Genomic DNA, 17,115 nt, shown 5'->3' with positions numbered 1-17,115 from the left:
CCATGGCAAATGCATCCCAGGCAGCTGCTGACTGATTCATTGGAATAAAGTCGATGGGTTGAACAGAAAGTTTTGCAGGAAGTCTGAGAGGCTCAGCTTCATTGTGTATCAACCTCGTGTCCCAAAGGCGGTTTCTAAGCATCTCGGAGAGAATCCTGCTAGTGGGAATTGACTGTAGCTGCCCCTGTGAGGTGGCAGCGTAAGGAATGTTCTTGACAAAAAGGAGTACTTACTTCCAATCAGCGTGGTTGGAAGAGGAAATTCTCCTTCCTGAAAGTCTCTGGGAACAGAAAACCCTTCTAAATCATCAGTGACACTTGATCTAAGAAATTAGCCTCTGCAGGTCGCTGTTTACTCAAAGAGAAGGCTAGGGGTTGGGCTGAATGATATCTTAGTCTCTCGTAGAGACCCCAGGGTCGCTTATCACGAACCCACGACGTGCCCAGGGTCGCGCGGGGGCGGAGGACGATTTCTCTGCTGTCACATGGGACACACACATCTCACTCTTAACCCCTGGTGTGTTGTAGTTCCAAGCACCACCACCACGTGAGCGTCGGGGCCGGGTCCGTCCTTGTTCCCCGCGATCCCGACCCCGAGAGCGGTGCGGGAGTGTCGCAGGCGTCCGACCGACAGTCGCGGAGGGACTGGATCAATTTCAGAGTGCGCGTCTGTGGGGCCGGGGCGGGAGAGCCCGTCGGAGGGGAGGAGCGGGAGCTGTGGCCGTGCGGTCACAGGTCACAGCCTGGCCTCACCCCCGCCCACCTCCCCTCGGACTCCCGGACCCAGGTCCGGTGCCCCACCGCCGACGCGTTAACGCCCAGCTGGGCCCGGCCAGGCCCCGCGGGAGGCGAGGTCAGCCCGCCCACCCCGACTATTGGCTCCGGAGAACAAAGGGGCCGCCCCGCGGGCTTCTCCGATAGGGCCGAGCTGGTCATCTGAGCAGCGCAGCCAATCAAGCAGCGGGGCGGCCCTGGGGATGGCCAGGCTCTCCAGCCAATCAGGGGCCGGCGCCCGCCCCGCCTGCCCCGGGACTGGCAGGGCTGGGGAGCCCAGTGCCCAAGTCGCCCCGGGGTGGCAGTTCCCGTTAACCTTAGCCACAAAGTCAAAGGTATTTATTCCCGTCCTCTTCCTCCGAGTCTCTCTGAATCCGGGCGGGGAGGGGCGTGCGGAGGGACGGACCGTGCTGTGGGGCCAGCGCCCGGCCCCGCTCCTCCCGCGCTGCCTCCACCCAGCCGCGGGCTGGAGGCGGCCACGGGGCCCTTGGGGTCTCCTGAGCCCCCCGCGCTCCGGCCCCGAACTTTTCCCACCTCCACACAGCCCGTGGGTACAGGGACCCGGGTCGTGCGTGGGAGGGGCTGCAGGCCGAGGCAGAGAGCAGGAGGGGGCCGGTGAGAGCGGGAGGAACCGCGTGGTGAGCGGGGGCACTGCGCCCCGGCCCCTCCGGGCGCGCTCTGCCAGAGCGCTGTCCTGGTTTTCGGGAGTTGTGACTGTCTCCCCAAAAGACCGAGCCTCTGGAGGGCAGAAACCTTAGTGCTCGCAGCAGAGTGACACATAGTAGGTGCCTAATAAACCATTAAACGAGTGGGGATAAAGGTTGGGGTGAGAACAATGAGAGGGAAGCACCGCAGAAATTGGTAGTGTGTGTGTGTAGCAGTCTCCCCGAAACGTCTATTCTAGGAAAATGGGCACAGGAGCCAAGATCTCATTGGGGGTGGGGTAGGGCTTGGGGGCTTCTTCCCCTGGAAAGGTGGAGGATATGGAGGTGCGCGGCTCCCTGAAGCGCTGTGGGCCAGGCAGAGCCTGGAGTGGGACTTGCTCAGCCAGAGCTGGGGTTGGGTGTGGACAAAGGCCCAGAGGTTGGGGGGCAGAGGGGCCTGGAATGTCTAGGCTGTTCATTTTGGGTCCCTGTGTTCATCTAGAAAATGAAGAGATTAGAGGGTATTAGTCTACTTTCAACGGTAAGGTTCCATGATTCTGTAGGCTGTTTTGGGCTTAAATGTCTTTTATTTAAATGTTCCTTTATTAAAATTGTCATTAATGGTTTACAGCATGTGGGACCTTGTGCTGGATGTTGGGGAGAGAGAACCAGTCCCTGTGTGAAGATGTTGGACACAAATTATGATTATGCCATGTTGATGGTGCTGGCTTGGGGGGGTGCACAGGTGAAACAGAGAAGGGTCCCTAACAGCCTGGTGAGTCCCAAAAGGCTTCCTGGTCACAGTGATCCCCGATTCAGGCTGGGCGCAGGATTCCAGGACTGGTTACAGTTGTGCGACGACATGGCCAGGTCAGAGAGCTGCAGAGCAGGACAATGGGGCACGTTGGGGTGCAGCGAGGAGAGGTGAGCAGAGGCCAGATTTTAAGTGGTCTTGCCAAGAAATTTTTAGCTGAACCTGAAAGTGCTGAGGACCCCCTGAAGTACCTTAAGCAAAGTAGTAACACGTCCAAATTGCCGTTTTAGGAAACTTGAGTGCTGGGTGGTGGATGGATTGGAGGTGTGGTTTCCAGGAGCGATGCTTCTTAGTGAGCTATGGCTATTAGGGTTTGTGCTGTGTGGTAGCGAAAGATGGTGGCGTTTTTGAGAGGCCTGATGAAGACACTGTCACCCCTGGGAGGCAAGGGAGGCCCAGGGCAATGTGCAGACTGCAGTGGAGGTGGTCCGGGCCCTGCCCCTGGAGAGGGTTACGCTGAGGAATCCAGTTTCCCAGGGTCAAGTGGCCTGGCGGGAAGAGCATGGTCAGGATGTGCAGAAGGACACCTGGTGGCTGACTCTCGGAGGCAGAGAAGGTCACCTCTGGGCCTCGCTCTCCTCATCTGACAAGAGGGAAACACTCCCTACTTTTCCAAACTCCTTTGAATGCAGCAAAGACTGGAAAAGTGTTTATAGATTAAAATGTGACACCCGTTCAAAGTGTTGTTAGCGTTTGGTTTTGTCCCTCATCTTCAGATCAGGTAATGGGGGTTCAGGCCCTGGCAGGCTCTTGAGTTCTGGATTTGGGTGGCAGAATGTGGGTGCTGCTCTCTCCTCTAAAGGGAGATGGGTGAACAAAGCCTGGGATGGTGAGTCCATGGCTATGGTACAGGCAGGGGGCAGGGGGTTGGGGGGGTGACTGTCCCAGCAAAGTTGTGCATGTCAGGCAGGTGGAGGCAGAGGTCCTGGAAGCAGGTGCCTCGCGACGGGCCTGGGGTCGAAGCAGGGACCTCCAGGGGTGGACGGATGTGATGACCAGGCTGCCCATGGACCTGGTTCCCAGGGAAGGCTGGCAGATGCCAACTGAAGTCACAAAACCAGGCGCTTCCTACCAGGGCAACCCTGCTGTACAGTTCTTAGGAGGTGGGGAGTGGGGAGAGGATGTGGTCACCACAGCGACCTAAAAAGAACCCATCTCACACCTTGTGAACATTTTTCAGAGTCCGTTCATGCTATTTCCCCCACTTGATATAGCAGTTCTATACACAGGAGCAGGCATTAATTCCACTTGCAGATGGGGAAACTGAGGCCCAGAGAAGGAAAATGGCTGGCCTACGGTCACATGGCTAACTAGAAGCAAATCCCATTCCAAGCTCTCAGCACCCCCCACCTCACCCCACTCTCCATCCTGGGCCCTTTCCCCTTCGGCTTGGTCTTCATGTGGGAGGAAGGCCTGCCCTTCCCCCTTGCTCCGCGGCTCTGGCCCCTCTCCTAAGACTGACAATCACTGTCAGTTAAGATGCAGGGGGCAGGGCTTGGAAGAGGGTCACGATGGGGGTGCGCCCTGAGGAGAGGAGGGAGGCAATCTTGAGTCGCAGAGAGGGAGATTGCTTGCGCAGGGACCATGGAGGGGCTGGGGAGTTCTTGTGGGAGTGGTGGAAGGACTCTGGGGCGCGGGATGCAGGCCGGCCGTAGGTGGTGGAGGCGCCGTTCCCCTGGCCTGGGCAGGACCTCGGGGTCTGCTTGTCTGTCTGTGGGCGTGGCCCTGGCAGCAGCTGCCCCACCTTTCCGAAAACATGTAAAGCCGCTTGCGGGCGACTGGTGTGCATGCCCTCCTTGGTCATAAACTCTGGAGGAGAGGAACGTGTGAGGTCTAGTGGGTCCAGGGACAGGACACAGAAGCCTAGAGAGGAGCTGATTGTCCAGAGGCCGGCAGAGCACCCCCAGGGGTCAGGCTTCATGCTGCTGGCCTTGGGGGAGGGCCTGGGGGCGGAGCTATGGTCCTGGGGGACCAGGCTACAGCACAGTCGGGGGATGAGGCCAGTGGGGTTCACCTGAGCTGAACCTTTGAGCCTCAGGCCAGCAGAAGCTTCCAAGGCTTCTAGTCCAGCCCCCCTGGCTGGCACTCACGCCCTCCAGCCCCGCTTTCTTTACCACTCCTAACCCCCCACTCAGATAGGCCAGAGGAGCCCCTCCTCCTGCCAGGCTAACCCAGGGCTAGGGGCTGATCAGGGTCGAGGAGCTGCCCTACCTGGAGCTGCTCCGTTAAGTACAGGGCTTCACAGGTCGTGCTGGCAATAGAAACGGTGTCCGCGCCCTTCCACCTGTGAGGCCAGCTCACGTTGGTGAGCAGAGTTTGGGGTTACTGTGTAGGCACTGGGGCCCCTGAAGATTCGGAAGCAGCTTGAAGAGTTATGGTTTAGGAAGAGTAAGCCAGCAGTGGGGGCGGCTTAGGAAAATGTGGGTGCGGATTGTGTTCAGGCCATGATAATGGGGGAGAAAAGACTGCCAGTTTATAGGGTTCAGAAAGTATAGTGTTTCCACAGACTCCCCTTACCTGATGCTTGTAACCAACCTGCGGAGCAGGTATTTTCAGTCACTTCACCGTCGGGTACCCAGGCCTAAAGGTGACGTCACTTGCCAAGGACAGGTGGGCTAGAACCTGGGGCTCCCAGCCTTCGCGGGGAGGCTGGGCTGAGGAGCCCGCCCTGCGGGGGCTCAGGTTCACAGGGAGAAGGGAAGGGCCTCCTGGTTTGCAGGCCTGGCCTGGGGTGGGTCTCATGCTATACTAAGCAGAGCCTAATTCTCTTTTCAGGGCTTTCTGTCCCTCCAACTTCCCCCCGGCCAGCTGCAGCCTCACTGGCCTCTTGCCACCCTGTCCCCCCAGCACAGGTAACCCAGCAGGTGACTGTCCCCATCACACTACCTCTGCTCTGTGCTGGCAGCTTCCTGGCTCCCTGTGGATGCTTCGCTTCCATTCCCGCCTCCCTGAGTTTTGTCCCTGGAGCAGTGGGCCGGTTGGGATGCCCCAGGCTGTGTGAGGGTCGATTCCCGTTTCTGTTTCCACCAGGGTGCTGTGTGGGGATTTGTGCTCACGTGGTTCATGTCGCACACTTGTGTCTCTGGATCTGCAGGTGTGTCTGTGGGTTGTGAGATCCTCAGTTCCTTTGTACTTTGCCTTGTACAGGTGTCCTCAGGTGTATGGGTATTTCTGTGTTTTTGCATCTTTGACTTTTGCTTACTTCGCTGTGTTAGCTGTTAGCTATGACTGTCCCTGGGTGTCTCTGTGTGTGACTTTAGTGTCGATAGCAGTTTCTTGTCATATGCCTATGGTGGTCTGTTTCAAGGGAAATCTCCACTGACGTTAACTGAAGTCGGTTTGCCAGGCAGAGACCACCGTCAGCTCCTGAGGTATTTGCTGTTCGTGACGCAGCGTGGGGCCCAAGGAGCCCCGCCTTTAGTTCTTCCTTTGTCTCATTCGGTCACTATACCCTGAGCGCCTCCCGCACATCAGGGAGCGGGCAGGGCAAGGCCCCTGCCTTCCTGGCACTTACGGTTTAGTGCAGGGCCGCCCAGGAGAACCTGGGAATTTGTGACGTGTTCCTCTCTGCTGATCGTGATGGTAGCTCTGGCCACATGTGCCTGTTGAGCCCTTGAAACGTGGCCAGTGTGATTGAGAAACAGAATTTTAATTTAACTTACATAAATTTAAAAAAACCACAGCTCGGTATAGAAACGCAATTCCTGGCAATGAGGGGCTGGTCGTCTAAGGTCTGCTACGTCCCGTACCTTCTTGTAGGAGGTGATGTCGTCCAAGGAAAGGGCTGTGGCTGGGGCAGGCAGAGCCCACAGGCGTCCTGGCTCCAGCACTTACTAGTTGTGTGACCTTGAACCTGAGTCTGTGAAGAGGGCTGTGCTTGGCTGGTGGAAGTTCCAGGGGCCTGCGACGGGGAGGATGTGGAGAGTCCTGGGTATATGTCCCTGTGCTGCCTCTCCCCCTGTGCCCTTTCTCCTTACCCCAGCTGCTGTCCGGCCCCCTTCTCACCCCCAAGTTCTGCGAGACCAAAGCTCCTTTGTTACCTTCCCCTGCCCCCAGACCTCACCACCTGCCATCAGCCACAATCCGCACTTTGTGTGGTCTGCAGTTGTCATGGCAGCTGCCCCAGGGGAGGCCTTCCGGTTGGGGGGGCTGTCATCTCAACTGCAGCCCGAGCCTGTGTGCGGAGGGCTGAGGCCAGAGCCGGGGGCTGGGAAGGGCGCAGTGATCCCTTTGGGCCCTGTCCTGAGACCTGTCCCCCGCTCTCCCCAGAACTTGCTGGTGGGGAAGGGAAAGGTCATCAGAGGTTGAAGTCAGGGCCAAGCGGCCGTCAGAGACTCAGGCTGGGCACTGCTGGGGGTGGCAGACTGGCCTCCATTGCCTACTGTTTTTTTGGCCAGGTCATTTTGCTGGGCAGCCTGCTTTCTGGGTTCCAGGCCAGCTGAGTGATGTGTCTGTTACGTTGGGTGAGAAGGGCGGGAGGCAGAATAAGAGAGAAGGGCGGAAAAGGCGCAGCTTGGGGCGGGACGTACCTGGGGGCCTGGCTGACCTGGAAGGATGTGGCCGTGAGGAGGGACGGTCCATGGCTTCGCTGGCTCAGGATTTGTCTGCAGGACACCTGCTTGTCTGTGTTCCGGACGTCCTTCACCTGAGCACACAGGTGGAGGTGGGCCACTGAGATAGGGCCTACCTGCCCCCCATCCTGTCCTCTGTGCCGCTCATTTCTTACTCCTTCCTCGGGGGCCCACGCGGATCCCCTTCCTTCCATGTCCACTTCTGTCTTACTTGGACCACGAGCCCTGGTGTGGCCAGGACAGAAGTACCCAGGCATCGGGAGGGGCTGCCCAGCTAATTCTCTGGGAATTGTTCACCAAGATTGAAGCCTCTCTGCCACCCAAGGCAATTTTTAGGTCCTAATGCCTCCTGGAAGACAGAATGGATCAAGTAGGACTGATTTGACTGGGCTCAGGGGGCTTCTTGTTGTGTTGGGGTTTTTGTGAGTAAGACCAAGCCCCACCGTCCGTCCTTACCCTGAATGGTGGATCCACCACCCATCTGAGTTTCCCCAAGTAGAGGTGGCCCCCCTGTGCGCTAGTCCCTTTTAGGGGGACATTGGTGAGAGGCTTCCCCAAGGCGTGGGACACAGAGTGACCTGCAGGCAGAGGTGGCACTAAGGCAGAGCACCAGCATCCAGCAGAGCCCCCCCCCCACCGTGAGCCTTTCCCACCCCCCTCTCCCGCCTCTCCTCCCTCTGCACCACAGAAGAGCTCTCAGTGCCTGTAAGAAACCACAGTAGGAGTGTGGAGCAGACCCTGTTGGGGAAATAGAATTAAAAACCAAATCTCCTGCCAAGTCAGAAAAGCTCCCCACAAAAATAGGAGAGCAAGAAACGTTTTATTATTGAATAAGGAAAGAGATGCACGTCACAGGCCATCCGCTAGGAGATGACAAAGGCAGAAAGAAATCTCATGTGTTGTTCAGCCCAGCAGATGCAGCCCGTTACACACATGTTCCTAAGATGAACCCCCACTGGTCCTCGGGTCAGAGGACTGACCGTTTGGCACACAGAGTTCATCCTAACTTCACCTGGTAACGGGTGACCATCCATGTGAGCTAATGGCCTTTCTCCAGAGGAAAAACACACTTCTCTCCTTTGCAGCTTGGAGCCAGGTGTCCAGCCAAGTTAGACTCCCACCCTTGCATTGGGACTGGGAGACAGGGCCCTATCTCCCTTGATATTTACATTTCAAAGAGATGGTTGCAGGTCCCAGAGAGAGACAGTCCTGGGTTGTAAAGCTGGCAAGAGGCTTATTTTGCCTTTTAAAAAGATTTACGTACATCTCAAAGGGACAGAGAAAGAACTCCCTACAATTAGAAGTCTTCTAAAGAAAATGCTCTAAAAGAAAGGGGAGGGGTCTCTTTCCCTTTTTTACACGAGGGAAAATAATTTTTTAGATTCCTATTTACCGTTTCACCCCACACTCCCACCCCCCTTGGCAGGGTCCAGATTCCAAGCCTGGATCCTTGCTCCAGGAGTGGCTGCTGGAAGGGGACCGGGGAGAAGGGGGGGGGACCCTTAGAATGGAGTCTCTGGGAGGCTCTCAAGGGCCCCAGGTGGGGAGCAAGATCAAACTGGGTGTCCGATGAGGGTGGCTGAGCCGAGGTGCCCAGAAGGAGCGCTGTCTGATGCCTGGAAAAGCTACGAGAGCTGAGCTGAGCCATGGTCCTTGCTGGGCCCTTTGGGAGTGTGGGCGCTAAGGGGGTACAGGCGTGTGAAACACGATACCTCCCTTAGGAGAGGCCGTCCATGGCACTCGGTGGAGAAAATGAACTGCCTGCAGCCCCCCGTCTGAGTGCGGGACAACCGGCAGCGTGTTCGTGCCACACAGCGCTGTTGAGTGCCCTCTGTGTGCAGGCTCGTCCCAGGCCCCGGGCATTCCGCAGTGGGCACGAAGAGTTCCTTGTCCTTGCAATGACAGCGAATAAGCGGACCAGTAAATATCACGGTCAGGTGGTAAAGTGTCACGGAAGAATGTAAGGTGGAGCTAGGGCTGTGACTTTACCCAGAGGAGCCAGGGGAGGCCGCTCTTGGCATGTAGGCAGAGGCCCGAAGGAGGCAAGGGGGCCACGCGGAGATCTGGGGAAGAGCACCCCTTGCAGGGGCAGCCGTGCCAAGCCCGAGGCGTCTGAGCAGCATGGCCTGTCCCCAGTCATGTGCCAGGCAGTAAGTGAGCCCATCAGGAAATGTTCTAGTAATATCGTGAGCGGTAAAAAAACAGTGAGCCCCAGCCCAACCGGTGGACTGGTCCCCCAGCTGGACTGTGTACATTCTTGCGTGGAGAGCTCCCTGGGAGGGTTTGGAACAGAACGCGGATGGGGACTTTGAGAAAGGAGGGGTCGGTGACTTTGGAGGGATAAATTAGCCTTCCAAGGTATATGCACGACTTTTCAGGCCTCTCTGACTTACCTGAGTTTCTCCCGTGCTGGGGGGTATTTGGGGGGGGGGGTCAGGTGCAGACAGTACAGACCTGAGCCTCCAGTCTGGGAGCTACAGGGCCTGGGGTCTTGCCCTGCCCCTCCATTCGGCCACCTCTGTGACGCGGAGCATGTCAGGGTCCTCTCTGGTCTCAGTCTCCTCTTCATAAAATAGGAATTATGCTTGTTTTACCTGCCAACAGGTGTGTGTGCAATTGAAAAAAACCCTTCACATTTCAACTGAGGTCATGGAGAGAAAAGCTCTTGAAAAAGAAGGAATGCATCCTGGGAGGTGGCAGGAGGACTGGGAAGCCCTTTCTTCCTTGTCCCACAGACCAACTCTCTTTCCTTTGCTCCCATCTCACCCACAGACGGCGGGCAGGGAGCGCCGTGCTGATGCCGCGGGGTCTCCGGGATGGAGAGTGGCCTGGCCAGCGCCAGTGCAGGTAAGAGAAGATGGAAAGGTCCAGGCCGACCTTGGCCCCTCCCCGGGCATGTCTTCTGTACTCCATTGTCCCCCGGCAGCTGAGCTTGAGTTTCTGCCCTCACCGGTCCTTAGTGTCAAATTGCAGGGTGGGACCAGGAGAGTGAAGGTTGTGTCCAAGAGTAGAACAGAGACAGACGATGGGAGCTCACAAAATGACAAAGTGCAGCCCATGACTTGCCAGGCAAGGGAACACACACACACACACACACACACACACACACACACACACACCAAGGAGAAATGTGCCCGTGGGATGGGGGGAAGCAAGGTTTTTAAGTGCTAGAACAGGGAGTTCACGGTGGTCATGCCAATCAAACATTGAAAACTAGCCGTGTGGGTAGGATGAGGGGTTAAAACAAGCCCTGTTGTCGTCATTATTACCATCATCACCACCATCACCACCATCACCATCATCACCACCATCACCATCATCACCACCATCACCACCATCACCACCATCACCACCATCACCATCATCACCACCATCACCACCACCACCACCACCACCACCACCACCACCACCATCACCACCATCACCACCATCACCACCATCACCACCATCACCACCATCACCACCACCACCACCATCACCACCATCACCACCATCACCACCATCACCATCTCCTCCCTCTCCTCCTCCTCCTCAGTCCTGGGGTCACTCAGAGCTCATGGTCTGTGTCAGCTGACCCACTTAGAGCCTGTTGTGAGGACATCTAGCTCAAAGGCGGACAGTGTGCTGTACAGATACCACACAGTTCTGGGGCTGGGTCCTGACGCAGGCGTCAGTGAGCACAGCCACCCCACTTCCCAGTCTGTCCCCCACTCTGTGGCACTTTGAACACTGAGAGTACTCGGTGTGTGTGAGAGAGCTTGAGATATGCACACGTCCTGACATTACTTAGGGCAACGGTTCCAAAAATTTTAGCAGAAGGACCTTTTTTCCCATTTAAACTCCACAAGTGGAATCCTAACTCATAGGTGAGAGATGGGGTCTGCCAGGGCCCTCTCTCCATTCTGCAGCAGCTTCTGGGGTGCCCTGTGGTCTTAGGGAGGAGGTGGGGAATACCAGCCTAGGCCCTGGAGGCACAGAGGAAATGGGGACTGGGTGCTCCTTGCCAGACCTGGGCCCCCCACAGGCTCCTGCTGCCCACTGGCCAGGCTTAGGGAATGACTCTCGATGGCTAGAATTTGCAGCCATCTTTAAAGCATCTTTTCGTTTTTATTTGTTTCATGGGTGTTTTAAATCGGGGTAAAATATACCTAACGTGAAGCTTACCATTGTAACCATCTTTAAGTACACAATTCAGTGGCAGTAAGTACATTCATTCACAGTGTTGTGCAACCATCACCACCGTCTACTTCCAGAACTTGGCCTTCACCCCAGCAACTCTGTACCCATTAAACAATAGCTCCCCATTTAGCACCCTTTCATTTTACCTGACCCATTTAGCATGTTTAAGAAATTATCTTTCTTATGGTGACAAGCAGTAGTACCTTTGCTTTGGACTCCTTCGCCACAGGCAGGACAGGCCTGTTTTCCTCTGGACTGATCCCTGATCCCTAAGAAGTGCCCTGTGACGACTGAAGTCCCCGCATGCGCACTTCACGGGGTCTCCACACACCAGCCCCGAGCTTCAGGGCTCCTCCCACTCCCTGTCACTCACACCCGCCTTCTCCAGATGTCATATAGTTGGAATCACACAGCATGTAGCCTTTTCAGACTGGCTTCTTTCACTTGGTAAGATGTATTTACATCTCCTCCATGTCTCTTCGTGGCTCCATGGCTCATTTCTTTTTATCTCTGAATAGTGTTCCATTGTCTGGTGTGCCACTGTTTATCCACTCACCTACTGAGGGCCATTTCTTGGTCGCACCAGGTTTTGACAATTATGAACAAAGCTGCTGTAAACACCTATGTGCAGGTTTTTGTGTGGACATAAGTTTTCAACTCCTTTGGGTTAACAGTTAGAGTGATTGCTGGATCCTATGGTGAGTGTATGTTTAGTTTGTAAGAAACCGCCAAACTGTCTTCCAAAGTGGCTGCACCATTTGCGTCCCCACCAGCACTGACTGAGAGTTCCTGTGGCTCCACGTCCTTGCCAGCATTTGGTGCTGTCGGCGCTTTGGATTTTAGCCATTCCAGTAGGTGTGTGATGGTAGTATTTTAGCTTTTAATGTGTAAGCCAAATTCTTCCTCACTCATTTTTAGAGTTTTCTGTGTATTTATGCAAATTGTAAATTTTACAATTTACTTAATTAGGATTACACTGAATTTAAACATTGTTTTGGAGCGAAGGGCTTCTTTTCCTTCTCATCTAGGAATATGATGATGTATTTGCCTTTCATTTACGTTTTCTTTATCCCTTCAGTAAAGTTTAATAGTTATCGTTATGTAAGTTTTCCATGTATATTAGGTGCAGTCTCAGTTATTTATAGCTTTTTATTTCCACTTTTTAAAAGTTATGAATTGTTATGTGTTTTTGTATCGGCAATCTTGCTGAAACTTTTATTTCTAATACTTTGTCCGTGGGTTCTCTTGCACATTCTAGGTTAATAATTATCAGCAAATGATAGTTTTCCTTTCTAATATTTATTTGTATATATTTTATATTTTCCCCCCATGCTTTGGCTAATTCCTTCCTTAAGGACAACGTTGAAGAGTGGCAGTGACAGTGAGCACTCGTCTTGTTCCTAACTTGAATCTTTTGTCTGTAGTTATAACACTTGCTGCAATTTCTAGTATTGCTCCACTGTCAACCTAATAAGTTTCCTTGTACTCCTAGTTTACTGAAAACTTCCTTCCTTTCTTCATGCCCCCTCCCTCTCTTCTTCTTCTTCCCTCCTTTCCTTCTTCCTTCTCTCCCTCTAGAAATGTTGAATTTTGTCTTATGACTTTTTCGCTCCTATTCAGATGGTATAAGGTTTTCCACTTTCTAACGTGTAATGTCATGAATTATACTGAGCCATCTCTGCTTTCATGGGGAAGAGCCCAGCAAGGTCATGAGACGTTGTTATTCTTTTAATACTGCTGAGCCTGCTTCGCTAATGATTTTGTGTTTATTCTTTGCATCTATTTTCAAAGAATGATAAACCTATAATTTCCTGCCTACCCCACCCTTGTCTTGTTTTGACACTGGGCCGTGCTAGCTTGTAGGCTCCCCACCTCCTTCCCCTCCTCGCCACTGTCACAGTTTATGTAAGCTGGGATGAATCCTTCTCTTGAAGTTTTACTAGAACCTGTTTACATAGTTGAGTGGCCTGTTGCCCAGTTTCAAGGTAGAACTTTAGCTTTCTTTTCAGTCTCTTCTGTTTTAGCTTTCTTTTCAGTCTCTTCTGTTTATATAGACATGTTTTTGTTTTTTTTTACCTACTCTTGAGTCAGTTTTATTCATTTATATTTTCTGACAAAACCATCCATTATATATATATATATATATATATATATATATATATATATATATATATATATATATATATATTTAATTGATATAACATAGTATTTTAGGATTTTCAGAATCCTTTTTATAGCTATATGTTCCCTTTATCTTATAATCTATGCTTTTATCTTTCTTAATCCCTTCCTCCTGTTTCCTTTGGGCTTATTTTGTTGTCTTTTTAAGTTTGGAACCTGTTGTTTAGAGTTTCTCTCTCTCCTTTGTTCACAACTGTTTCATTTCACCTACTTTTTATTGAATATAAACTTTTTATTGAAGTGTCACCCAGAGAAGCATGCACAGGTCACAAGCTCTATCCATTCTTATAAAGTGAACATGCTGGTGTAACCAGCACCCAGCATCAAGAAAGAGAAAATGGCCAGAACCCAGAAGTGCCCTCCTGTGCCCTTCCAATCACAGTGCCCTGTATATGGGGAACCATTATCCTGACTTCTAACTCATCGATTAGTTTCGCCTGCTTTTGAACTTCATATAAAGGGAGCCATGTAGTCTGTGTTTAGTCTTTGGCAGACCTTTTCCATCGCACTGATGGCCACGAGCTAGGGGAACAAAGCACCCCTGTAGACCTGAGCAGCTGTGTGTGGGGGGCTCTCGAGAGTAAAGGGGATTATAGGTTTAATACAAGGCGACACTCGTTCTGGGTGCTGAGAACTTTCTGGCCTACTTTCTTGTTCTTGGTTTTGTTGAAGAAAGGTGAGTTTGCCAAACAGCCGAGGTCCGAGCAGGTGATGGGCTCAGGCACCATAGCTACGGCCCTGGAGAGGGCCCGGCAGTGACGTGTGGCTTGCTCACCCATCCACTGAGGGACTGGGCCTGGATGCGCTTCGTAAGCTCCCAGCATGTGTGTGGATCCTCTTAGAAAAAGAACAGACGTTAGAAACGTGGCCATGTTCTGCTTGCTGCCTGGGTGGGAAGACTCACTGGATTGGTGTCTTTCACATCTCTGCATCTCCTGGGCCTCGGGGTACAGTGGGTGGTACTCACTTATCTTTCCTTTCTTACATTTTCCCCTTTGCCCTCTTCACTCCCCAACCTGCCCCAACCTTACTGTCTTTCCTGCCTTGTGTTACTCTCTGCTTTCTCCTTTCCCATGAAAAGCTTTTCCTTCTGCCTTACTTCCTCTGTGCTCTGCCCTCCCAGCACATCTTTCCCTTCATCCCCCTGAGCAGTGACTGACTCTGCCCGTCCTCTCTCCCTTCGCCTCTGGCAGATGGGCTGGTGATGAAGGTCAAAGAAGAGAAGCCAGAGTGGCCGCTGCAGACCCTGGCACCACAGGCCGTGCTTTGCAAGAAGGATAAGGAAAACATTTTCCAGCAGCGTCGGGGCCTCCCGCCATGCCAGACCGTCGGGAAGCCGCGAGCCTTGGGAGGACAGGAAGAGACTGGGCGTCCTAGGTGGACCCCTCCCACTGAGCAGGACGCGGGGCTGGCAGGCATGGCTCCGGGGACAGCCTCGGGCCCCCTGAGCCGCGCGCTTTCTGCCGGTGAGGGTCACTTCGTGTGCCTGGACTGCGGGAAGAGGTTCAGCTGGTGGTCGTCCCTGCAGATCCATCAGCGCACGCACACCGGGGAGAAGCCCTACCCCTGCGGCAAGTGCGGCAAGAGCTTCAGCCAGAAGCCCAACCTGGCCCGCCACCAGCGGCACCACACGGGCGAGCGGCCCTTCTGCTGTCCCGAGTGTGCCAGGCGCTTTAGCCAGAAGCAGCACCTGCTCAAGCACCAGAAGACCCACTCTCGGCCCGCCACCCACTCGTGCCCCGAGTGCGAGCGCTGCTTCCGCCACCAGGTGGGCCTTCGCATCCACCAGCGCGCGCACGCCCGGGACCGCCAGGGAGCCCGCAATGGGCTGCCGGAGCTGCTCCGGGGTGCTGCGACCCGCCGGAGCTGTCGCCTGCGGCTGGGGCCAACGCGGGGGCGCCCCGAGTGGGCCTGGCTGGGGCTCTGCCAGGGCTGGTGGCTCCAGGCGGGGGCCCGGACTCCAGTCCCCGCCGCCGCCACCGCCACTGCTGTGGGGCCGGACGAGCAGCGCCAGTTCATCTGCAGCGAGTGCGGCAAGAGCTTCACGTGGTGGTCCTCGCTGAACATCCACCGGCGCATCCACACGGGCGAGCGGCCCTACCCGTGCCCCGAGTGCGGCCGCCGCTTCAGCCAGAAGCCCAACCTGACGCGGCACCTGCGCAACCACACGGGCGAGCGCCCGCATCCCTGCCCGCACTGCGGCCGCAGCTTCCGCCAGAAGCAGCATCTGCTCAAGCACCAGCGCACGCACCTGCCGGGAGCCCCGGCGGCGCGCTGCCCCAGCTGCGGCCAGAGCTGCCCCAGCCACGCGGCGCTGCGGGCCCACCAGCGCGTGCACGTCGCCGCCGCCACCAACCAGCTGCTGCGCCCCGGACCCGCCGTGCTGGGTGCCGAGCCACAGGCTCCGGCCCTCCTGGGCCGGTCGGTGCCGCCGCGTAGTCCCCTGCCGGCCCGGGGACACGGGGACGTGCAGTGGGACAGCGCGCGGGCAGGCCTGGCGGGGCCCGGGGAGCAGCGCCAGTTCATCTGCAACGAATGTGGCAAGAGCTTCTCGTGGTGGTCGGCGCTGACCATCCACCGGCGCATCCACACGGGCGAGCGGCCCTACCCGTGCCCCGAGTGCGGCCGCCGGTTCAGCCAGAAGCCCAACCTGACGCGGCACCGCCGTAACCACACGGGCGAGCGGCCCTACCTGTGCGCCGCCTGTGGCCGCGGCTTCAGCCAGAAGCAGCACCTGCTCAAGCACCAGCGCGTGCATCGGGGGGCCCTGGCGCCCACGCCCAGCGCCAAGGACGAGGCTCTGTAGTGCGCTTGGACCCAAATGGACCCGTGGTGGGGGGAATGTTTTTCAGGGTGCTAGGGAGAATGGCCAGAAATGGTGGCTTTTAGAATCCCAGGGGCTAAGACCCTATCTGAAGGCCTAAGAACAGAAATCCAGAAGCATCCCAAAGGGGGACCCAAAGGTCCCTGGTGGGCTGAAGGAGGAGGTAAGATCAGACATGCCTTATCCTGGAGCCCAATGCATCTGTCATAGGTTGAACGAGGTCTGTGCACTTCCTCACAGGTGGGAGCCCAGCCCCCAGGCACCGCATGGGGCGCTGTCAGGGCTCTGGGAGAGGCTCCCTGGTGTGAAATGGCCCAGGTCTGGACTGGTCAGCTCTAGCACCAGCCTGTTAGACTGCTCTGTGGGATGGCCAGGAGCTGTCCCAATCGAGAGTCAACAGACAGCCTGTCAAGGACGGAAGCTCCAAGCTGTGGCTAGGGAGGGGCAAGCATATTCCCAGTGCCAACGGCAGTGCCCAGCACTTAATGGCCTTCAGTACATAGTTCTGGAAGGAATGAATGGTTCTAGGGTCCTTCTCAACCCCGAGTGTCCCCCGGCCCCGGAGGCTGTGTGGCTGCCTGACCCTAGGACTGGCGTGTGTGTGATGGTCAGGCTGGAGCACAAGGGGCGTGGTCTCAGCTGAGGTTTGGTGGCTTGGGGGGGGGACATGCAGCAGAGGAGAGCCCAATGTATCGCTCCTACTTGGTGGGCCCGGGGCTCGCCTGCTGGCTGACCGTCAGCGACTTGGATTCTTATCAATGCCGGTGTTGTGAAGAGACAAATGAAGGATTGATGATGTCACTTGGTCTCGTTGTCCTTTCTAAGCTTCGCTTAGGGAACTCCGGGTCTGTGTGTGCTGTGAGGGATCCATTTATCCCAGGAGCAGGACAGGGGGCTTTGGCCATGAGCACAGCAACTCCCCATGCCCAATTCTTTTTTGCCTTCTTCCAAGACAATGTGATCTCTTCCCACATACCCCCCTCAACCCGTAGCCCCCCCGAAGGTTGCTCCTCATGCTCTTCCAAAACAGGGTCCACTGAAGCCCTGGTGCTGACAGAAGAACTTAGGGCTCCAGTCCAGCTATCTTCCCAGAGGAGAGGAGGGAATTGCAGAGAGGGGTGGGTGTTGG

At 55.4% G+C, this 17,115-nt stretch overlaps 1 protein-coding gene across 5 annotated transcripts; it reads left to right on the top strand.

The window, feature by feature from the left end:
- The first annotated feature begins 974 nt into the window (after nucleotides 1-974).
- On the top strand, nucleotides 975-16,787 carry ZNF775 (zinc finger protein 775). 5 transcript variants are annotated; one of them, XM_074315156.1, is made up of 4 exons: nucleotides 975-1,108; nucleotides 8,644-8,762; nucleotides 9,575-9,649; nucleotides 14,356-16,787. In XM_074315156.1, exons 3-4 carry the CDS (start codon nucleotides 9,619-9,621, stop codon nucleotides 15,966-15,968), a joined length of 1,644 nt encoding a protein of 547 aa, XP_074171257.1. In that variant the 5' UTR covers nucleotides 975-1,108; nucleotides 8,644-8,762; nucleotides 9,575-9,618; the 3' UTR covers nucleotides 15,969-16,787. The 5 variants fall into 5 exon arrangements, with proteins under 5 accessions (XP_074171257.1, XP_019594965.2, XP_019594971.2 ...); XM_019739406.2 differs by lacking the exon at nucleotides 8,644-8,762 and having other exon boundaries at nucleotides 976-1,108; XM_019739412.2 differs by lacking the exons at nucleotides 975-1,108; nucleotides 8,644-8,762 and adding an exon at nucleotides 1,138-1,320.
- Nucleotides 16,788-17,115: the final 328 nt, after the last annotated feature.

Source organism: Rhinolophus sinicus, linkage group LG11, assembly GCF_036562045.2.
Source record: "Rhinolophus sinicus isolate RSC01 linkage group LG11, ASM3656204v1, whole genome shotgun sequence".
NCBI classification, from domain to species: Eukaryota; Metazoa; Chordata; class Mammalia; order Chiroptera; family Rhinolophidae; genus Rhinolophus; species Rhinolophus sinicus.
Note: the sequence above shows the minus strand (reverse complement) of the source record. Positions and strands in the feature narration are given on the sequence as shown.